This window comes from Pangasianodon hypophthalmus, chromosome 5 (assembly GCF_027358585.1).
Source record: "Pangasianodon hypophthalmus isolate fPanHyp1 chromosome 5, fPanHyp1.pri, whole genome shotgun sequence".
NCBI classification, from domain to species: Eukaryota; Metazoa; Chordata; class Actinopteri; order Siluriformes; family Pangasiidae; genus Pangasianodon; species Pangasianodon hypophthalmus.
Window position 1 is genome coordinate 8,552,793 of NC_069714.1, and position 24,525 is coordinate 8,577,317.

General features: G+C 39.8%; 1 protein-coding gene across 2 annotated transcripts; it reads left to right on the top strand.

Moving 5' to 3' along the window:
• The first annotated feature begins 851 nt into the window (after positions 1 to 851).
• On the top strand, positions 852 to 23,690 carry sytl5 (synaptotagmin-like 5). 2 transcript variants are annotated; one of them, XM_026947136.3, is made up of 17 exons: positions 852 to 988; positions 8,929 to 9,286; positions 10,012 to 10,221; positions 10,658 to 10,773; positions 10,980 to 11,106; positions 11,362 to 11,464; positions 11,799 to 11,928; positions 12,070 to 12,170; positions 12,415 to 12,492; positions 13,184 to 13,249; positions 13,395 to 13,573; positions 13,928 to 14,030; positions 14,138 to 14,299; positions 14,577 to 14,685; positions 14,913 to 15,042; positions 15,161 to 15,369; positions 17,288 to 23,690. In XM_026947136.3, the coding sequence occupies exons 2-17, from the start codon at positions 9,168 to 9,170 to the stop codon at positions 17,428 to 17,430; spliced, it is 2,085 nt and encodes a 694-aa protein (XP_026802937.3). In that variant the 5' UTR covers positions 852 to 988; positions 8,929 to 9,167; the 3' UTR covers positions 17,431 to 23,690. The 2 variants fall into 2 exon arrangements, with proteins under 2 accessions (XP_026802937.3, XP_026802938.3); XM_026947137.3 differs by lacking the exon at positions 13,184 to 13,249.
• The last annotated feature ends 835 nt before the right edge of the window (positions 23,691 to 24,525 follow it).

Consider the following 24,525-nt stretch of genomic DNA (forward strand, 5'->3'; position numbering starts at 1 on the left):
TCATCTAATTCTCTTGCACAGAGGGCAGCCTATAGGGCACTGTATCTCGTTTTCATCACTGGAAGGGTACCCTAGAGGGCACTTTATCATGTTTTCTCCACATAGGGACACCCTAGACGGCATTTCATTGCTTTTTTTTTTCATGTTAAGGTCAGCCATTAGGGCACTTTATCAGGTTTTCTCCACTATAAGGGCAACCTAGAGGGCACTTCTATCGCATATTATCTGCCATACTGGCACCCTGGACAGCGCTTTTCGACCATGCTGGGGTTGTCTGGAAGTGCCAAATAGTGGGTGCTGAGCTTGCGATCAGAAGCTTGATAGTTTAAACCTCGGGTTGACCCTAGATTGGCACTGATGAGTGCTTGAGCAAGGCACTTCACCCCCCACCTGCTTATCTATGTGTTTGCAAAGTATAGTGTAGTTGCTCTTGGATAAAGTTGAGTTGGATAAAAGAGTCTGCTTAATGAATGAATGTAAATGGCTGCAGCTTTGAGGCTACAAGACAAGACAAGAAGCCTTATATGTACAGTGCAAAACTATTTTGATATGATGATGATGATGGTTATTATTATTATTATTATTATTATTATTATTATCATCATCATCATCATATAATTTACCACATCTAGCGTTTGCGCCTTTATCATTCGACTGCAGCAGTTTTTTTTATTACTCTTCTTGGAGTGAATGATATTACTGAATGTTATTATAAGAATATTTGCCGCCAAAGACCAAACAGACGTGTGTGAGTGCAGCCGTGGCCGCAGTGTGGGGACTCCAGGCCACGCCCCCTGTGTGAGGCACGCGCGGGGGCAGATGGGGCGGGTGGGGGTTGCCTCGGTGTTGCCTCTCCGTGCCCAATAGTAACCGGAACGGCTGGCACTGGATGCACACACGCACACACAGACACAAACACATGCACGTTAGACTTCATTACACTCAACTCGCTTACTTCACGCCATAAACCGACAGGCGACACGGGCAGGTAAGCTCTGCTTCATTTACCATTTTGTAAAATACACCTCAGCGGTGATAAATGAGGGGGAAACCCAGTGAGGCGAGCCGCTGCGACTGAGGAGGTGTGAGGAAGGAGATGGGCTTTTTAATCGACCAAGCCCGAACCCTCTCCATCCTTTTATCGTTTAAGGTTCTTCCGGAGGTGAAAGGCTGTGTTTGAAATGTAACGCAGAAATGTTACATGTTAAAAAAGGCTACTTTAATGCTTTACTGCTTGAATGGGAATACTGTCATTTCCTCAGAATCCTGTTAAAGCCCATAAATGAGACTCAGAAAGCTGAGGTAGAGCAAATGAGGCAGGATTTTCTCCATCAGGAGTGAGGAGGTACATCCCTGAAACAGCTGTTTGAACAGGTGCAATGCAGCACACAGCCTGTTGTTTACAAGGTTTACAAGTTTATAATTGCCTTTTTGTGTTTCAGATGAAATGGCTTATATTAGCTAATATTATATGTTCCTTATTTAGCCTGTGATTTTAATGATATTCTAAGGATTGACAACAAGTCATCTGTAAATGTGAGTTGTGTTCATTCAATACACAAGTAAATCAACAGTGGGTTTGGGATTAGGCTTTGGAGTCACATTAAATTAATGAATGTCACTGTTAGATGAGTGATCCAGTCATCTTAGAAATCAGTACCAGTAGCATCCAGAGATCAGTTTGAATCAAATGAAGGAGAAGATCTGCACACACACATATCACGAGCCTTATTTAGTGTCTGATTTTGGGGAGCACTTCATTACGTGTGTTTAATGTGTTGTAAACATTTTATCACAGTGTTACAGTATGAACATTTAGGTGGCATAAACCGTCTATATTGCCTTTTCTTTAGTGATCCAAGGCACACACAATTACACTGTGCTCTGTGGGTTTACACATTGACCTACATGCTCATTCATTTGTCATCTGAACGATTTAAAGACCCAGACCTGACTTAATCATGCAGCTAGCAGGACTACAGGGAGATGACATAACCAGTCTCAGACCAACACTCAGCAAGTCACATTTCAGTCATTCACACACACGCACGGTTAGAAAATAGCTTTTAAGATGTACTTTCATATCCAGCAGGATACCTGTGAGTCCGTTTGGTGTTTAAAAGGTGTTATTTTTAGTGTTATAGTGGTAATTTGTATCTGTTCTTAGCAGGTGTTTGTGTGTGTGCTTTTGGTCTCACTTTGCACCACACCTTCTGGTCATGGTTGTGCTGTGTGTGCTGTGTAGATTGATTGTGGAGTTATGGGAGAGAAACAAGCTGTGTGAACTTGCGTTGGAGTCAGGGGTGTGCTCTGCTTTGCTCTGGAAGGATGGGCGTCTATCATTTGAAAGATTGAGAGATGGGTGCGGATGTCTTAGGGTAAGGGATGTGGTGGTGTTTCAAAACCTTGTCAACAGAAGTGAGCACAAAGAAAAGTGGTGTGGTGAAATCCAAAAGTTGTTCTATTAACATTATGGTTCCATTAACATTATACTTTTAGAGATATTGACAGAATACAGAAATGTTTTTTGCCAATATGCTACAAGATATTTAGAACAGATTAGACAACCTTATAAATGACAAACACACCACAAACACATTGCACTGATAAGATACTGAAACTAAGATCCTGTTTAGTACCCCATACTAAAAACATGACACTTAAGTTGTTAACTGATCTTGGATATCTGTTTGCAGTTAGGTTGGTTTTGGGATAAATTAGTTAATACAGTACTAAATTCACTGAGACTTCTCAGTACATAGGAAAACAAAACTGATTCAGAGGGCATTACGTATGCACACAATTTATCTTATGAAAGAGTTGAGTGGTGTGAGCATGTCAGTTTGATATGTGAGAAATAAAACACAATGGGAAATGCTGTTATAGGACATTAATCAACAGGGTTAAACGGGGATGTCACCACCCCAAAGTTAATTATTTTTCTACAGCACGTTTCAAAATGTGTTTTTTCCTCTTATACCAATGCAGTTTTACAACATTACATTTAATGGGGTGAGATATCCACAAAAGTTATAATAGTTAGAAACAGTCACTCTGTCATGTTTTCTTGAAGTCAATAATACTAAGAATATGCAGGTTGTTAATGAGAAAATGCAACATTTTCTGTCTGAAGACTTTCCCATGGTGGAAAACCTCAGACTGTAAGAAAGCACTGATACTGGAGACTCCTTCCATACATTTCTTACAGGAAGATTTATTTAAAAAAATATATCAAAAACAAACAAACAAAAAAACATTTATCATTAGTCTTAGATTATGTGGATCATATGTCCACTGTACATGTTTTTGTGAATTAGCTGTTACTATAGAAATGATAACAGATCAGAACAAGTTTATTAATATAAATTTCTGTGTAGCCAGCACCACTATCAGAAAAACTTAATCACCTTCTGACCAAGCAGATTCGATAATTCAGCTATGTTGAAGCATATCTGAGACTAACAAAATGGTTACTGGAACAGCACTACAGAACCTGCGTGCTTAGCTAGCTAATGTTAGTGACAAGCAAGTCTTGATTGCTATGATATATTGACAGTTTTGGCTACTGCTAAATAAGTCACTGGGAATATGACAATGCAAATCAAGAGTCAGACTGAAATCCCACTCATGTCTACCAGTAAGAAATGCAAGCTAAATTACTAGCTGTTAATGTCCAGCTAATAACAATTATTCCCAGCCACATGACATTTGACAGACATATAGACAAACTTGATTTCTATCTGTATGATCAAAATATATCTGTCAAATATATCTATCATCAAAATGGGAAAAAGTGCAACATTTCCAAACGTGAGTGAGAGAGAGGGGCCAATAGACCCCAATTTAATAGACACAGATGCTAAAATTCACAGTTTGTGCTTAAAATAATAAACTTCAATAACTTTGTGTCACAATTTGAGGTCTCAACAACCAATGACAAAATTTTTAAACAAGATAAATTTAAAAATTCACACTATTTATACTTGCCCAGATGGTGATGTTGACAAACTAGTACAATTATGAGTTGCCATGTCCTTCCATGTTGTCTTCATGTTTACATTTATCCAGATATGTTCCTTATTTTGCCAAGCGACTATGTTTACCTTGAATTAACTTTTTCTGAGTACCCCATGAGAAAAACAATGCTATCTGAATTGACACAGACTTTAGGAATAAGTGTCTTCTCACTGGAGTCCATCAAGCTGAGGTGCACATGTATCCTCTTGTCTTTTGTAAAAGGACAGAAAGACAATTTGTATATTCATATACAAATTGCATAAGGATCATGCTTATTCATAGATCCTTTAATACTTTATCAGGATAACATGTAGAGATTTTACTTTTACTTTCTTGGACATTATAAAAACAAAACAAATGTATTATTTGATTAAGTAGTTTTTTTAATAGTATAAAGTGACACTTTTACTGGTACCTCAACAAGTCTTTTTAATAATATGTGTTGTTGTTGGTCATTAATCTGTACATTCTTAATACTTCTTCACCTCTATTGGGATTATATAAATTAATTTAGGCAACCATGGTCTTTCTCTCAGCCTTAAGTTATTACACAGCTCCATGTCTAGATTCTAGATCAGGCATTTCCTCAAGTGCTCTCAAATTGTGTTCTCTGGAGAAATATGGCAAAAAGATGACTTTCTTCTCAGAGTAGGAAGATCATCAGACTTTTTTCAGATGTGTTTTCTGACTTATGATAGGGAGTCAGGTGGATCACTCTGTCCTAAAGTGTTCAACTGTCTGAAAACTGAATTAATTACAGCTATTTTCACCTTATCAGGCTGAAGTAACACAAATCTGCAAATTTTCAGCATTAATGGGATACAGATCTGATTTTTTTAGGACTCCGTGGACACAAAAATCTCATGTCTTCAAATCAGACCTTGAGCCACTTGTATGTGGTTCTAGACTGGATATATATCCAATATGTGGCCATTCATGCTGCTTTTTTTCCCAGTGCACATGGGCATATCACTGTGATCCTCATCATCCAGTGTCGGCAGTGTGACAAAAAAACAACAGAGGACAGCAAATGTAGTAACTACATTATATGGCCAAAAGTTTGTGGATACCTGACCATCAAACCCATATGAGCTTATTGAACACACCATTCCAGATTTAGTTCCCATTTGCTGTTATAATAACCTCCACTATTCTGGGAAGGATTTCCACTAGATTCTGGAGCGTGGCTGTGGGGATTTGTGCTCATTCAGCCACAAGAGCATTAGTGAGATCAGACAGTGATGTTGGGTGAGGAGGCCTGAGGTGCAGTCGGCATTCCTGTTCGTCCTAAAGGTGTTCAGTGGGGTTGAGGTAAGGGACACCTCAACCCCCCTGCGTAGGACACTCAAGTTCTTCCACTCCAAACTCGACAAACCATGTGTTCATTGAGGTCACTTTGTGCACAGGGGCATTGTCATGCTGGAACAGGTTTGGGCCTCTTAGTTCCAGTGAAGGGAAATTTTAATGCTACAGCATACGTGCAACTGTGTGCTTACAACTTTATGGCAACAGTTTGTGATGGTCTGCTGTCCACAAATGTTTGGCCATATAGTGTACATTCAGTGGAAAGATGGGGAAATTGGTGATTTACTTGATTTTTGGGGAATCAATCCAAGAAAAATTGGAAGGAAAGTACAGATACAGAGTAGTGTAGTGAAACAGTTACCCAAGATATCAATACATGCAAGCAGGGAAAGCAGGGGACAAGTACATTCAGATTAAAGACAGATATGTGTCACTTGCAATTACGGATGTGAACCATCAAGATAGATATATCTGAGTAAAAAAAGCAGATTTTAGCAAAGAAGCTTGTATCATGAACGTTGCCCTGGATTGATCTTTAAAAAACAGATTTCTCAAAAACAGAAGAAAATTATCCATTTATTTTCTATTTTCTCAGAAATTTAATAAGACTCTAATAAGACTTTAATAAAGTTATATCCACCCCAATATATCATTTTGTTCTATTTGACCAAAGTTTCTTTTGAAAGATTTCCATGGAGGATGAAGGTGGATGTAACAATAGGACATTTGTACTTAGACAACATTGTGTGTCATATAATGTTATTTGAATTCAAATCAGTGTAAGTTCTGGATGTATTTAATGGAATTAAATAAGATATTATTTTAACATTTCCACATAAACCTTTAGAGGATTGAGAAAATACACTACTGCTCACTACCTGTGTTATGTGGTAACTTTTAGGGGTGTGATAATAACTAACTGCCGAGACTGAGATTGAGACCACATGTTAATATTAACACCCAGAGAAGATCAGGTCTGAAAAAACATACCAGAAATGAATGTAAGTGAGTGGAAGCTTTTATCCCATTTCTGATAAAGCTCATTAACATTCCAATGGGAGAAGTCATGTCATTCTCTGAATAGGTGACGATGGTGTATCATAACCAGGCTTTGTGTGTGTAGCTAACAGTAGATATGAGTGGGTTTTTTCACTAGTTTTGTGAAAGAGAAGTTTTGTGTCTTTCTGTTCGTAGGAAACATGTGCGCTGTGTTGTTTAAATTCAAATAGTAGATTATGGAATGCCAAAAAGTGTCATTGTATTTGTAATTACCGTAAAATATTTATTCATAAAAGTTTTATATGTATTTTTAAACACTGAACAGTCTTGAAAATGAGTGTTATTAAAGCTGTGGTCCAATGAAAAAAAGCCTAGCCTTTTATTCAAGACTTATTGATTTTTCTCTTCCGTAATGCAATGGGACTAAGTAAACAGAATTGTAAATGCAGTCTTCTGAGTGTCTAGCCTGTAAGAGCTATCAGGTCTGGACTCTCCTATACTCTGAGGTGCATTTAACTGATAATGATTTGCCTGGAGCTCCTGTGGCCAGCCTGCTCGCAAGGTCACCATAAGCTTCTTTATCATTCCTGCCCATTCTCATGCGGCTGTACGCTGTGCTTACCTGACATTTCGTATTGATTTTGGTGTGTGTGTGTGTGTGTGTGTGTGCACGTGTTAGGGAGCACAGCTGGAATGAGTATGGATTGGTTTACATTAGCAGGAACTGATACTGCCACCTTTTTGTGTACTTTTATGTGCATGTTTTGCTATGTGTTCATCTCCATCAAACAGCCCTGTTCTCTTTGATTTCCTCCTGTTCCCATATGTATGATATATAAATAAAAAAGGGACACTGTGCTCAGGATGCAAGGTGAAGCTAATAGTGTTATGCTAATCTGCATTTCAGTGGTCAGTTTCATGCTTGTGTTGTTTAATCACGTTAATAGAGCTGCTCCAAAACATATTAAAAATTCATGAAGCTCATCTCCATGAAGCTTGGTGTCGGTGAATGTGGAAGCAGCGTTAGATATAATTATGCTCATGAGGCTTTAGTCACTCACTTTCCTCCTTTCTGCACTAAACTCCATTTCTCATAAGACTTGGGAGGTTTGTCATGTGTCACGTTGCTTTTTTCTGCTTCACTATAGGCACAAGTGCTAATTAACCGAGGGTGTTAACTGGTGCTAAGACACAGTGCTAATTGCTTTGTTGTAATTAGCACATGTCTATCTGGTGTGTGGGCCTATGTGGGTAACATCTCAGAGGTAAGGTGATGGTGTGAGTGTGTTTGCCCAGGGCGCTGTGTATACGTACAGGTGTGTGTGTATGCGTGTGTGCGTGTGTGTGTGTGTGTACACAAGGTGGGAAGCCAGTGAGACAACACACCTTGTGAAACCATGGAGATGTTCATTGCGACAGCCCAAGTGTAGTTACATACATCAATATTTAGTTATTTCCTTCTATCCTTTTTATGTCATAGATAACAAAGCAACTTGAACAAACACACACACACACGTATACACACACGCACACACAAACACACACATATAGTTCAGTAGCAGGAAGAGAGGTCCTGCCATTAGTGCTGGCAAATCCAGTTATGTCCGCAGTTTGTCTGCAGAGACATCGTGGTATCTCACTGTGTGTGTGTGTGTGTGGGTGTGTGTGTGTTGAAAACAGAAGCATGAAAAATTTTATTAATTTTGCTTCACATCCTCCCAGCGAATTTGAAACCAAATGTGACAGGAGCTCCAACACACACACCCAACAAAGCCAACACAGTTTGTCACATCAATGTTTTTGATTGAGTAAAATGGAAACCTCTTAGAGGTAAGAAGTGTGTGTGTGTGTATGTGTGATCTTGAGGTGAGGAACAGCAGTATTAGAATATCCTCATTATGTTGAGTGGCTCTTGAGACAAGAATAACAACCTCCATTACAATGACGTGGTTTACAAAACAAGCAAAACACACAACCTGACACAGCACACAAACACACACACACATACACACACACACAAGCAGTCAACCTTCTACATGAGCTGCCTTCCCAGCTCTGAGATTGAACAGCAAGATTAGACAGTTCTAGGAAATTGATTCGCAATAATTTAGTGTAAAACAGGAAATGAAACCCCTTAATAGATCTATCTGACCATATTCCTGTCAGTGAAGAAACACTCCCACATCACTCACTGCCTCTGTATATACGCTCCCATGTGGTCAATCAGTCACTTATTCACTACCACTCAACCTTAAGTATCAAGCAGGATGTAAAATGATATTTAAATAACAAGACTAAGACTGTATTACGTAATATGTGTCTACATGTGTGTTTGTAGCTTGTTTGTATTACACAGTAGTGATGTATGGCTAGAAATGTTGACTGTGTGGTTACAAGCTAGATATATACACTCACCAAGCACTTTATTGAGAACACTATACTAATACTGTGTAGGTTTGCGCTTTCAGTAAGTGCAATATGCAAAATGGTATCATTCACACTACTGACTGTAATTACAGTATGTGAAAGTAATGACTCATCTCTAATACAAAACATAGTGTATGTGAATCATGACTATGTACTAACAGATTATTTTTGATCAAACAGTATGGCTGCAGTCTTACGTGGGTGAAAAAGAGCCAGTAACACCTCTCAGCAGACTTCAAACTCTGGAACCCATGATGAATCACATGACCGAAGAGTCTTGTCACACTGTGTAGTGGCCTTTCACACTGAGGACTCTCATGGCATGAATTAAAAATTTGTTCCTGTTGGATATGTGCACCAGCCATTTGGATTATTGGAGCCCCAGTGATTAAGCACCGTGATTGGACAACTGAAGGGCCATGGCAAAGACAAAAGAAATCCTGAACCTGTCCTTCCTCCAAGAACACGAGCGAGAGATGATCCTCAGCGTTCTGCAAAAAGACGAAAAACTCCGCAAACGAGAGGAGAAGCGCATCAGGTATTTGCTCCCTTTTTATTCTTTTTACTCTGAGATATAGTAATGGAAAAAAGAATTGACAATATAGGGACATTACAATACCTTCTGAAATATCATGGGTATTGTCATTACGTTTGTAGCACTGAAAGTAATCAGGTAGTTGATTGGATGTTAAAGTACACTTTAGTATTGTATGATCTATTTATTTTTTCACCTTATCCTTGTTAAATCATTTATTGTTTTAGTCATTAAGCCCATAAACTCCCTTATTATTCAGCTGTTCATTTTAAAGCATATTATTTAGTGTCTACTGTGAATTGACTAGGGGAGTGGCAAAAAAATACACAAGGGATTGTGGGATGCTGAGCGGTGAGAACCTAACTTGTGGCATGGTAAAAAGTTGAGCTGGATTCAACTTTATGCAAATTAAAAATGGCAGGTGCGTAGCTCGGTACTTGGGAGCCACGTGCTGTTGTCTGACTGCAAAGAATGGTCTGCAGTTTTATAATAGTATCTCAGTTCTCTCTAATGTACAGCCAGGTCCAGAATTATTGGCATCCCTGGTAAAGATGGATTTATGGTACACATTTAAACAATAAGATGAATATTTGAATTTGTGCTGAGGTGACCCCAGACTGCAAAAAGGTTGAGAAGCCCTGATTTAGAGTATTAATTCTCAATGGTAATAACAGGTAGCACCAATTTCTGATTGGTGGTTTCTCATGTAAGTTCCTTGCTGTCTGCAGAAAGCTGAAGAATGAGCTTTTGGAGCTGAAGCGTCGTGGTCGGCGTGGTAACCCAGAGCAGCGGGAGTGTGGCGTGTGTCTGCGAGCTCTGGGTCTGATCCTCCAGAGGGGCAGTGTGTGTTTTGAGTGTCACCGACGTGTCTGCAGCTATTGCACAGCCATGAGCTCGAACAGCAGCACGACCAAGTGCACTGTCTGTGCCAAATCTGCGTGAGTCACAAGCCACAGCTGATTTTGCCCACTTGTTTCCCAGAGGTAGTCAAAGCCCATCGTTGGCCACTATAATTGTTTCCATCATCACACGATAGCTGTTAAATTTGGACTGTATAAATGTTATGTCACATGAATCCCATCACCATGTCTCCAAGCTGCCATGCGCACACACACACACACACACCATGCTGGGAGAAGCTTGCTAACTGCTCACCCCTGTTTGTGAGACCTAACAGATGTTCTTGCTATCATCGTTTTCTATCAACAGTGAAAGAGAAACTATGATACACATCTAGCTGTTCAGTAATAGAACTTCTAAACATAGTGCCAAATTTTTAGTGCTTTATAGTACCTCGTAGTTCAGCTTATCTACATAAACTAACTGATTAAGATATAAATACCCATCAAGTTCAAATCATTTTGTATTTTTTAGGGAGCTGAAGGTGGTCACAGGCGAGTGGTTTTTGGAAGAACGGGCCAAGCGCTTTGAACACATGTCAGTCCCTAGCAGTGATGTCATAAAACAGTCCATCCTCAACAGTGTTCCTGGTAAACAACACACCTTGTTTAAATGACACACTAATTACACTGTGTACGTGTTCATTCATTTTGCAAGCTATTGAAATAACCTAAACAGAAAGGCCTGTTACACACTTAGTTACAGTGTTTCTTTATTTTGAAGACATCATTTGTGAAGAAATCCGCTAAAAGCTTTAGTCAACTTTCATAATTTATATCCTTTTTTTTGTTTGGAGATGGACGCTCTGGCCAGAAGAAGCTTTCCCCATCAGGACTGGACCGGCCAGCCACGCCTCAGTCTGAGCGTTCAGCCTCACCCCAATCTGAGAAGAGTGTTGGCCGGTACATAGGAAAGAAGAAAGGGTGAGGAGTGTGAATTGTGTGTGCATAACCTATATCACTGTTTTCTAGTCTTGGTCCTTTAGTACACATGCAAAATAAATTTTCACACTCACTTAGAGCTATTAAGATCCTGGTAATTAGAACCTTTGCACTTAGGTGTGTTGGAGCAGCACCATGTTTCGTACATAGGCCTATGTTAATCACAATTTCTTCTGCATTAGAAAAATATATAAAAGTCATTTATCTACTAAAGCTGAAGCTGTTTGTGTCGCTTAGGACCAGACCAGTGGCTGTAGAGTCATCAGGGTTACCGACGACACTGAATAACATGCGCTTACACTCGGGCCGATCACCGTCACAGGCTGAAGGAAGGAAAAGGGTAACCATATGTCTGTTACAACCCCATATATGTGTATCAGATCCTAATGGGATGCTAAATCAGTGCCAAGTGCATTTGGAGGTTAGACCACTTAAGGCTGTAGAGAAAAGACTCATAGACAGTGTTAATATCTATTCATTTATATCTAACTTTTACTTAGACATTATAGTTTTAGAGTATGTAACATGGACACATTGCTTTAAGTAAAATTTTTGGCTTCAGATAGTTTTTTTATATTTGTAATACAGAATATCCACACACAGTAAACTTTGTACATTGTGAAAACATTTACAGCACAGGCTTTTTATTGATGTTTGTGTCTTTGTGTGTATAGCCTGATGGGGCTGAGAGTGTGTACAGTGTACACAGCAGTGACAGCATTCCTGAAAAGATCAGCACTGGAGGGAAGCGAAAAGACTCAGGCACACCCTCTATCGCTGTGTCCAGAGCCTCCCTTTCATCAGGTATCACCTCACATACACACAAATACACTTACACAAACATGCACATCAAATTAGCTACAAGTATGTGGGGTATGAATCATGATCAAATTTGATCTGTATATCTCGGTGTCTTACTTTCTCTGGGTTTGTCTGTCTTTTCAGACCGCAGTCGCTCCGAGGTTGATCTCAGTAATCTGGGTGACGGGTTTAGTAATGAGTCCCTGTCTGGCCGCTGCCGCTCAGTTCCTGGGCTCAATGATGCCGTAAGTTCACATTGTAACTGCACTCTTACTCTCACACTCCCACAAAAGACAGCTTCCCGAGCCATTATTGCATACTGCTGGTCAAGGAGCATTACCTTGCCGGTTGATATCTGGTAACTGACATATATGTTTGGTGAGTGTGTACAGACAGTGCACTATAATTGGCTGAAGATCAGGTCAGTGAGTGATGGCAACTGAAAGGCTGTGACAGAATGTGCGGCTGATGTTTGTCCTTGTGTTATAGGACTCAGATGAAGACATTGATGCCCTGATGTCTGCTCACTACAAAACCACCCGCAGTGTCAGCAGTGCTCAATCTGTGGTATTAACTCCATACCCAAACACATACACACATATACACATCACTGTGTGTTTATACCCAAGGTACATCTGATATACAGGAAATATACTATATATGTAGAGTCTATGTTTGTATCATGTGGATGTGCTTGTATGTAAATTATATATGTTAACATTTCTGCTTTGGACAGTTTTGTTTTAGAGCATTTTGTTTGCTCTATCCTGGCAGGCACATACATATACATGTATACTTTTCATCTTCTTTTAAAAGGACACAGGTGCACACTCACACAGACAAGTGCTTTTTTAATTTTTCCTTACATAGACCTACACCATGCACATAGGAACATAATTAAAATTGATAAAGTACAGGTGGGCTGTTTGAAGGGCTCATCTTGCAGCACACTATTTATGCATAAATTCTACGTGAGTCATGCTGCAACCAATGAACTGTACTGAGCTAAAGGAGACAAAATAGACAAAGGAGTTTTAGAAGTAAGCTCTTGCTGTAAAAGCTTTTTTTGTAAAAGGAGTCTGTAATAACTGAAATAAAGAGCAGAATCTAGGTATAAAACAGCATTTGCATTAGGTTATTTCTTTTGCCATCTGTCTTTCTTTCACTCTTTTTGGCTCTTTCTATTTTTTCCCTATTTTATCTGCTTTCAGCCTGTCACTCTTTCTTCTCTTTCACTTTGCTCTGTTCCTCCTCCTAGTCTTCCACTCCAGGCTCGCAGCGAAAGTGGGGCTACCTTAATGTACCCGACTCAGATGCTGAGACTGTGAGTGCTCTTTCTACGTGTGTCTACGTATGCTTGTTGTGTATTCCTGACAGCTGCCTCTGTCTGTAACATGCACACAGACACACGCACATAATCACACACAGAAAGTCTGAGTTTTAAAGCAGTTGTGTCCCCACTCATGCAGAGCAGTCTGAACAGTATTATGAGCGTGTACAGTGAGATGGGTGACTACGGCAACGCACGTGTTTCTGGAGAGATCCTGCTGAACATTTCCTACAGCTATAAAACAGGAGCACTCAACGTTCTAGTGCGAGAGTGCCGCTGCCTAGCAACCGGAGATGACCGGAGACAGCGGACAGACCCGTAAGAACCCGCACGTGCAAGCACAACTTACACACACATATTAGAATAGCATAGAAAATTAACACTTTCCCACTTTAAGATTATTCACTGCAGCTCATCAAACTCCAAACAGGAGTTATGAAAAGAGCACTACAGCTGCATTAGCACTGGTTCTGACAATCATACTGACAATCAGCATGATAGCCATAGCACTGTATATTTCAGCTTTAGTGTTTCAAGGTGTCAGCTGTTTTATATAAAATTCCTGATTATGGCTTAAAAGAGTGTGTTTCACTACAATCAGTATTGAAATTAAATGATTTGATTATAATGCAGAGTTTTGCATATGCTTGTGTGTATTTGTGTGTTTTGCAGTTATGTCAAAACCTACCTTTTACCAGACAAATCACGTCAAAGCAAACGAAAAACCAGCATCAAAAGCAACACTACCGACCCAGTATTCAACGAGAACCTGAGGGTGAGACAGGCCTGTGTTCACATGTGTCTGCTTGTGAATGTGTTTCTCTAACAGCATACATGACATACTCTCTCTCCCTCTCTGTGTCTCTCTCTCTCTCTCTCTAGTATGTGGTGAGTCATTCCCAGCTGGAGACGCGTACTCTACAGGTTTCTGTGTGGCATCATGACCGCTTCGGACACAACACCTTCTTAGGAGAGACTGAGCTGACCTTTGACTCTTGGGAATTTGACAAGCAGATAGAGGATTGGTTCCCTTTGCAACCCAGAGTGAGACACACACATGCAAATTTCTAACCAGATTTCCTTATATAATAGGTGTACATACTCTTTTAAGAAAGATGAATCTTAAAATGCAGCTTTAATCCAAAAAAATTAAAAAAGCCAAAAATATCTCTCTGGTTACTGGGGCCAAGGAATAGAGCTATGTATTATTATATGCCTAGCAATACACAAGTTAAACAAATGACCTCACAAAGATAGTGAAACTACCACTTGTGTGCAGTGTAATGTTCTATAATGTTCTCTGATGGTGGGTTCCCTGCAGGCTGAGTGCTCTACAGACTCTCTGATGCAGTATAAAGGTGAGCTGACTGTGGTGCTTAAGTACATTCCTGCAGAGAGGAACCTTTCACTGCCACTGGACCAAATACAAGGTATTGCAGAGAAATGCCATTGAATAAATCCAATTACTTAATTTCTTACTGATGGAAACCTACTTTCCTAATGTGCTGCAGTGATGGATCAAGCCATGGATTTTCTGTTCTTGCTTTTTTTTTTGTTTGACAGTATAGCCTGGCACTGATGTCCTGCTGTGCTTTGCACTTTAACACCCTGTCAGACATAATGAATGAAGCTAATGAGCCCTCTGTCTCTCTCTTAGTGAAAAGGGGTTTTCTGAAAGGGAAGAAGAGTATCACTCTGCCAAAAGGAGGCATGGTAGAGCTGCTGGTTAAAGAAGCCAAAAACCTGACAGCTGTCAAATCAGGCTCCTCTGATCCATTTGTCAAAGGGTAAGACCAGACTCTCTTCTCTCTTTTGTGAAAACAGAAACTCACAAAATGCATGCTTCCAAGCATACGCATAAACTGTATAGCTAAAATCTTAGTTTAATCTTCATGTGTGGTGTAGGTACCTGCTGCCTGATGACAAGAAGAGCACGAAACACAAGACTGCAGTGGTGAAGCGTTCGGTGAACCCACGCTGGAATCACACTTTCACCTACTGCGGCCTGCAGCACAGTGACCTGGACAGCGTGTGTCTGGAGCTCACTGTCTGGGACAAAGAGCCACTCGCCAGCAACGTCTTCCTTGGGGGAGTGAGACTAGGAGCTGGGACAGGTCAGTCTCTCTCTCTCTCTTTCTCTCACCCTATACTTTAGGTAACTAATGAATCATGTGAAACTATGCATTTATCACTGTCACACCTAAAAGAAAGAATATTCAGACCATTTACTATCAGCCTAGTCACAGATCTATACATGAACAGTGTATTTTAAAAAACCAAACAAACAAATTAAAAAAAAAAAAAAAACTGATCTGCTGTATTTGCAGAATAGCACTGGCCTGTTAGCTCTTGCTAGTTAAATGACCAAATTCCAGATCTAGCTATCCATTTAGAGCTAGTCATTCCAACACATTAACAGATTACACAGCTTCCATTAATCGTATTGGATGGAATTTTTACTGCTAAATCTGAATCATCAAAAATTAATAAATATTTTAGCAAAACACTACATAACAATTAGCTGGTGATAAATAGGAAGAACTCAACATGTTTCAGAGTCAGAATCTTGAGTTGTCCTTTTTTTTTTTTTTAAACCAGTTGTCCCCTCTGTATTTGGAACACTTGAACTGGCCCACAAAATCACCAGACCTCAATCCGAAAGAAAACTTGGTTTTGGTCGTGGTATTACATGAAACAGCAGGTGAAACAACAAAATAGACACCACAAACTCTAGCTGAATTGCACCCAGTCAGTGGAAGAGTCAGAATCCCAGCCAAAATAGTGTAATGTGGATTTTTTCACTCAATACTTGGTTACTCCTCACTTCACCTTACTAACAGAGTCTTACATAATACCTATCAGGTAAGGATTCCACTACTGTCTTGAACCTGTTGTTCAAATAATTTCACAAGTCTTTTCTTGGATTGAGAACAGGTGATTTTGCAGGCCACTTTTATGCTGTTACACTCATCTAGGTATGCACTGTAGTGACACTGTACAAGAAGCCACTGTTATTTTTTCTTGGGAGCTTATTAATGAGAATATAAATGCTAATGGTGGTAGTACCAAGAAATATGTGCAAAATGCAAATCTTTATTACTAACATGGGTGAGTAAAACTACAAAGGCAACTTATGTTTTTGTGTTAAAATGTTATTTCTTGCAGAAATAAAGTACTACTGTACTTATGGGCCATGGGGTTATGGAGAGTGAGCATTCACACTGTTTTAAGGCTAGCGTATCAAAAAGTAGAGGAAAATGTTCATGCGCACATGTAGTGAGTGATGGTCAGATAGCATAACCCTTAATGCACTTTTTAATAAAAGGGGTCTTCAGTCTTATGCACAAAGGGGAGCTGCACTTGATAGTGGATTGGAGACCAAGATGAACTGCTTAAACAAGGAGAATCAGGTGTGACACCTGTTTGGTTGGAATGAAAGCCTGCAGCTGCAGAATGAAGACCCTTGATTTAGACCATAATTACACCATGATTGTTTCTGAGTTATTTATATGGACCATTTAATAAGGTATAAAGAAGATAGATGGTTTTGCACTGCAGCAAGATGGTTTGTTTACCATGCCTTTTCTGTACATTTGTTTCATTGCAGTTTATTATTTAAATAAAATAATCATTTTTTTTTCTTTAAGTCAAGCTTAATTCAGTTTAAGTCTTATGAGTAGTTATTTTTAAAACATTTCTTTAGAATGTGTATAAAAATGTGTAATCAAATTTCAGAAATTTCAAAATATTGACAATAAAATAAAAAGTCAGAATTTTTATTTGTCATCTACAACTGGATAGAGTATTTATCTATAGAGCACATTCATTTACATCCAGACACACACTCATTACTCAAGATGATTACTTTGGTTTCCAGTCTCTCCCTCTTGAATAGTTTCGTTCATTAATTTTTTCGATCCTAATTTGCTTCAGATTAACAAGCTGTTTAAAGCACAGGGGTTTATAGTGTGGAGGAAATGAGTATTTCAGCATGCAGGAAGTTGCTTGGTGCTGATTTTTTTTCCCCCGTAGGTCTGAGCTATGGGAAGGAGGTGGACTGGAATGATTCCTATGGCGAGGAGCAGCGACTATGGCAACGCATGATCGACAACCCAGAGGTTCCACAGGAGTGCACGCTGATGTTGCGGTCCAGCATGGCCAAGAGAAAGACATAGAGAAAGAGGTGCAGAGGGATAGATATGTGTCTTGCAATATTCATCAAAAGCTACTGCTCTTTGTCACCTTATAGAAAAGTGCACTTTGCATACACAGATAGATGCTACATTATGATACACACAGACACACACGTATACACACAGAAACACTGTCCTCGAGATTAGCCTTGATCACTGCATTTTAAGAGCCAGACATTTGCAAACATGACCATACAGTCTTCCTGTCTATATGAGCACCCCGTCCTTCATCACTGTGTCTCTCCACTGCACAAGCATGCATCAAACGTGCACAAATATAGCCAAAATCACAACACAAATAACTTAATCCAAGGTCATGGCTGTAAACAGCACAAAGGCTTAAAAGACACAAAAATTGCTCACACACATGAAGACACATTTATGATGGCACAAACCATTCTTTTCAAAGTGCACACAAATTAGATAAACTATAAACAGCGAAGCACATTCACTGCCACTCTCATATAGATAGAAAAAAGACAACTCTGCTTTTAGTGCAAGTCTGTTGTGAGGAGTCTGTTTCCAGTGCGGTTGTAGCGATGAGAAATCAAGCACACCTCAATGATTCAGTACATGTCTCTCCAGTAGTGCATGCCTGAAGCAGTGTTCATTGAGCATTAGAGCTGAAGTGCTCTACCTCAGGCTGTCCTCGTGTCCAGAGTAATAGTGGGCGATATGACTAAAACATCATAACACAACACTTTAAAAACATTTCTGTAATGCACAACACATATCAATATATAGATTTGCTAATAAACTGCCAGCAAAACAGTAAAACAACATGTTAAATGATACTATTATTTAATGTCTACACATGACAAAGTGTTGTTTGCTTGTTCTCCCCTTGTCTAAATCAGTGTCCCTCCAGGCTCTCCAGTTTCCCACTTCCCAAATATATGGCAGTAGGTGGATTGGCTACATTGCACTTAGGTGTGAATGAGTGTGTGAGAGTGTGTGTGGATGGTACCTTGTGATGGACTGGGGTTCCATTCAGACTGTATTCCTTCCTTTTGCCATGTTCCCAGGATAGGCTCTGGATCCACAACGGCCCTGACCGAGATAAAATATTTACTGAAGATGAATAAATTAAAATGAGAAATTATTTAATTCTGTAAAAAAGTTAAACATTCAGTACAAAATTGTGACATCAAATCAGCTGTTTGCAATCACTTTATAATTGTTATTAAAAATGTTGTAAATGTTAGAAAAAGATGATATCTGTGATATCTCTGAAAAGTGTATTGTGACATAATTGATCCCAATAACACTGTATATAAAGTTGTCACACTGCCCAGCCCTAGTCCAGAGGTAGCCAGCCAGAATTAATCATGTCTTGAGTGTTTAATTTGTTCAATGTTTGAAACCTGAGTAAGTGAAAGATGTACACCCACTGTCCACTTTAATAGGAACACCTGTACACCTGCTCATTTATGCACTTATCCAATCAGCCAATCATGTGGCAGAAGCAAAATGCATAAAATCATGCAGACAGAGTTCAAGAGCTTCAGTTAATGTTCATATCAAACATCAGAATGGATAAAAGGTGTGATTTCTGTGACTTTAACCGTGGCATGGTTGCTGGTACCAGATATGCTGGTTTGAATATTTCAGAAACTGCTGATCTCCTGGGATTTTCACACACAACAGTCTCTAGAGTTTACTCAGAATGGTGTGAAAAACAAAAAAAACATTCTGTGAGTAGAGTCTGCAGTCGGAAACACCTTGTTGATGAGAGAGATCAGAGGAGAATGACCAGACAGGCTATGATGGGCACAGACTCATCAAACCTCGACAGTTGAAGATTAGAAAAAAAAAAAAATCACCTGGTCTTTTTCCAGTCTTCGACTGTCCAGTTTGGTGGTCCAGTCTGTGCTCATGATAGTCTCAGATTCCTGTTCTTGGCTGACAGGAGTGGAACCCAATGTAGTCTTCTGCTGTTGTTGCCCATCCACCTCAAGGTTCGATGTGTTGTGCATTCTGACATAGTTTTCTCCTCACCCTGGTTGTAAAGAGTGCTTATCAGAATCAGAATCAGAATTAGCTTTATTCACCAAGTGTGTGCGTAGACACACAAGGAATTTGTTGTGGTTTTTTAAGGTGCTCTTGGTACATACATACATATCTTACATGAGAACAGAAAACATTTAAATAGTAAGACTTAACAATAAAAAATAAAAAATAATAATGTGTATTAATCTGGAACAGAAGATTTATTTACAGATTTATGCATTATTTACTCTATATACAGCTGTATAAATAAAGAGATATGCATATGTATTTACATAATACTTGAGAAAGAGGCAGTAATTAGAGATGGAGGAGGAATTACGGAAGTGAATTACAAAAAACACAGGTAATGATTCCTGTGTTAGCTGTTTAAGCTGGAGATGGCATGGGGGAAAAAAACTGTTTTATGCCTAGATGTTCTAGTGCACAGAGATCTGTAAGGTCTGCCTGAAGGGAGGAGTGCAAACAGGTTGTGGCCGGGGTGAGAGGGGTCTGTGATGATGTTAGCTGCCCGTTTCTTCACTCTGAAGTTGTACAAGTCCTGAAGGTTGGCCAGGTGCACACCAATGATCCTTTCTGCTGGCCTAACAGTCTGTTGCAGTCTTCTTATATCTGATTTGCTGGCTGACCCAAACCAGACAGTTATAGAAGAGCACAGAACTGACTCAATAACAGCTGAGTAAAACCGTGTCATCTGCGCCTGTGGCAGGTTGAATTTTTTCAGTTGACGAAGGAAGAACAACCTCTGCTGGGCCTTTTTCACAATGGTGAATGTCCCATTTCAGGTCCTGTAGATGGTGGTGCCCAGGAACTTGAATGACTCCACTGCAGCCACAGTGCTGTCCATGATGGTGAGAAGGGGGAGAGCAGGGGGGTTCCTCCTGAAGTCCACTATCATCTCCACAGTTTTGAGCGTGTTCAGCTCCAGGTTGTTGTGACTGCACCAGACAGCCAGCTGCTCAACCTCTTGTCTGTAAGCAGACTCGTCGCCATCCTGAATGAGGCCGATGACTGTAGTGTCATCTGCAAACTTCAGGAGTTTGACAGAGGGGTCTTTAGAGGTGTAGTCATTTGTGTATAGGGAGAAAAGCAGTGGGGAGAGAACGCAGCCCTGAGGAGCTCCAGTGCTGATGGTGCGGGTGTTGGATGTGAATTTTCCCAGCCTCACTAGCTGCTGCCTGTCTGTCAGGAAGCTGGTGATCCACTGACAGATAGAGGTGGGTACAGAGAGCTGTGTCAGTTTATTCAGAAGGGTATCTGGGATGATGGTGTTGAAAGTGGAGCTGAAGTCCACAAACAGGATCCTTGCATAAGTCCCTGGTTTGTCCAGATGTTGGAGGATGTAGTGCAATCCCACATCGACTGCATCATCCACAGACCTGTTTGCTCGGTAAGCAAACTGCAGGGGGTCCAGCAAGGGTCCAGTAATGTCCTTCAAGTAGGCCAACACCAGCCTCTCAAATGATTTCATGACCACAGACGTTAAAGCAACAGGTCTGTAGTCATTTCGTCCAGTGATTTTTGGTTTCTTGGGTACAGGGATGATGGTGGAGCATTTGAAGCAGGACGGGACTTCACACAGCTCCAGTGATCTGTTGAAGATCATCGTGAAGATGGATGATAGCTGGACAGCACAAGCTTTGAGGCAGGCTGGAGAGACACCATCTGGGCCTTTGGCTTTCCTTACCTTCTGTTTCCTGAAGACTTTGCATACATCATCTTCACAGATCTTAAGTACAGGCTGAGAAACAGTAGGGGGGAGCGATGGGGAGGGTGTTGATGGCTGTGTTGTGAGACGGTCAGAGCGGGTGTGGGGTGTCAGACCAGGCTTTTCAAACCTACAGTAGAACTCGTTCAGGTCTTTAGCCAGATGTTGATTGGCCTCAGTGCAGGGGTATGGGGTCTTGTAGCTGGTGATGGCTTTCAGGCCTTTCCACACTGATGTAGAGTCATTAATTGAAAGCTGTTTTTCCAGTTTTTCAGAGTAGTTTTGCTTTGCCACTCTTATCTCCCTATTTAGAGTGTATTTGGCCTGTTTGTACAAGGCTTTGTCCCCACTTCTGTAGGCGTCCTCTTTGGCCTGGCAAAGCTGTTTGAGTTTTGCACTGAACCAAGGTTTGTCACTGTTAAATGTTAAATAAGTCCTGGTGGGAACACACATGTCCTCACAGAAACTGATGTAGGACGTCACGGTGTGAGTGAGCTCATCCAGATCAGTAGCTGCAGCCTCAAAAACACTCCAATCAGTGCAGTCAAAGCAGGCTTATTTGAGTTACTGTATCCTTCCTGGCAGCTTTAAACAATCTGGCCATTTTCCTCTGACCTCTCTTATCAACAAGGCGTTTCCACACACAGAACTGCTGCTCACTCAACGTTTTTTGTTTTTTTGCACTATTCTGAGTAAACTCTAGATAGATAGATTAAACTCTATTGTTGTGTGTGAAAATCCCAGGAGATGAGCAGTTTCTGAAATATTCAAACCAGCCCATCTGGCACCAGCAACCATGCCATGGTTAAAGTCGCAGAGACCACACATTTTCCCCATTCTGATGTTTGATGTGAACAATAACTGAAGCTTTTGACCTGTATACGCATGATTTTGTGCATTGTGCTGTTGTCACATGATTGGCTGATTGGATAAGTACATAAATGAGCAGATGTACAGGTGTTCCTATTAAAGTGGACAGTGAGTGTATGTGGACACTCCTGTGTAAGACTTTTAGAGACATTTGCAGAAAGTACACACGTACTTCGGTCAAGTGAGGTAGATTATTTTCATCCTGTTCATATACACCTATAATGGGATGAAATATTGTGCCTTGAAATTCAAAATGCTACATACAAGACTCTACAGTCTCCAAACCCGCAACTATATAATGTACAAATAATGCGACAAGTGTAAGACAAAATCATTGCACAAATGTGGAATTCCAGCAAAAAAGTGCAGTACAAGAGTACAAATACACAGGATGGTGCAGGTAATGACACTGTATACACTAACGTCACAGAACAGCAAGAACAGCATCAGGGTGAACTAGATGGCATAGTTGTTGTGAGAAGTGTGTGATAATATGATAAACCATCATACACAGCAGCATACACAGGTGTATCAGGATCTACCTGCTCCTGAAGATCTCTTTTCCTACAGAATTTAGTTAGAGCTCTAATCCCACACACCTGGGATCAGTCTGAGGACCCCAAGGGAGTCCTTATTGTTATTATTATTATTATTATTATTATTATTATTATTATTATTAAAAACTTTGTTAAAGTGGTGAAAATCACAATCCATTATTATCAAAGTCATTATATTTATTATTGTGTTCTTTATAGTTATTATCCCATTTGACCTGCCACTTGAACCGGTTCAATCCAAACCTTAAAAACTCAAAAACAAGCAATTAATAAGTGATTTCAAAATAGACCTAATGTGTTTGATTGGTAAAACGTTTAGGAGTAAAACATTATGTGGTTCCCATAAATAGCCAAAATATTATGGTACAAATTATTTAAAATTAGTCTGTTTTTTTGAAAAGTTAGATCATGTTTCTAGGGTTTCTGTGAATTTTAATTTTCCAGTTTAAAGGTCTCCAGCTGCAAAACCCCTGCTCTAGATAATCAGTCTTTAGAAAATCTTGATTTACTGGATCAGCTCTGTTGGATTAGAGTTTCTAAAGTGAATTCTATAGAAAATTAGATATAGAGTATATAGATACATCAACATGAAAGACATGAGTGTAGTTTAGAAGATGATAAAGTGATGATGAGAACAGTGGTAGTCATGGGACTTTTTTTATTTAAAGAATGATGTTGAAGCATACAACATAGAAGCACCGACCCGTGGATTTGAACAATTGTATACAATTTACACATGGACCCTCTAGATTTGTGTGAGGTTGAAGAGGATCTGATAAACAAGCTGCCATTTGTATTGTTAGTCCTTCATTCCTGTTTGTAACAGTAAGCCTTAAAAACAAGACATGGCATCACCTCAAAAGTATAACCGGTGTCATATTCGCCTGTGTGGTGTTTATAAGGCTTTCTGAGTAGCAAGGTATGACCTGTGCGTGTTAAATGTTAAGTCAGTGTGTGTTTGTTGCCTGAGTGTGAAGCATGTTCAGTGTGTATGTGTGCATCAGCTCTGAGCAGGGAGATTGCTCAGGAATCTGCTTACAGACATTGTTTGTGTCTTCAGATACTCTTAGGCAGTTAACAATAAACTATATTAACCTCTCCTCGCGTCTCACCTTTTCTCTGTAAATGTAAGGCTGTCATAATTAATGTTGCAGTAGGCTACCTATGCACTAAGTAGTGATTTTATTGGGGCAGAATCACATCTTTTTGAGCAGCAACTATGGTCACTGTCCTCCCTCGAGAAGACAGGACCTTTATGTTTATGAAAAGCCTGTTTAACGTGCTACTGCCTGCTTTTCAACCAGCTCTATACTTGTGATGTCCGGTTCGTGAACGAATCATTCTTTTGAACCGGTTCTTTTTTAGTGAACTGACTGAACCGGTTCACCAAATGGGACTGAATCGTTTGAAGCAGCGCGCGTCACACTGATCCACATATTACTCATGTAACGTGCCTGAAATGAGCCAGTATCCCGCAGTATATGATAATATACTGTGATGCCTAATAATCATATCGGATTTTGCCAGCTCTTCTCATCAGCGCTCCAGTTACTCCAGCAGTACACTAACTGAACTGAGAACAGTCTCTGTCGCACATGCTGAGAGCTGACGAGCTGCTGAAACTGCGCATGCGTGTACCGAGGCCTTCATTCAGGGGGACGAAATTAATGTGTCTAAAGTATTTTGCTGAACAGCAGAAAGTACAACAGATTAACATATTGCAAATATGACAGACAAATACAATAATAATTGACATTATAATTTAGAGACATTAATATATACAGTCATATAATTGTGTATGTGAAATAAAATCTTGAATCTTGAATAATATTAATGTTTCTAAAGTATTTTGCTGAACAGCAGAAAGTATAACAAAACATATTGGAAATATGGAAATATTTAGAGACATTAATAACAGATTCATAACAGAGACAT

Bases quoted from the DNA above. Each gene is read 5' to 3' on its own strand.
- sytl5 (XM_026947136.3), top strand. From the start codon at position 9,168: ATGGCAAAGACAAAAGAAATCCTGAACCTGTCCTTCCTCCAAGAACAC. The intron at 10,222-10,657 runs GTGAGTCACAAG...TGTATTTTTTAG, and splicing joins ACTGTCTGTGCCAAATCTGC to GGAGCTGAAGGTGGTCACAG. The intron at 14,686-14,912 runs GTATTGCAGAGA...TCTCTCTCTTAG, and splicing joins GCCACTGGACCAAATACAAG to TGAAAAGGGGTTTTCTGAAA.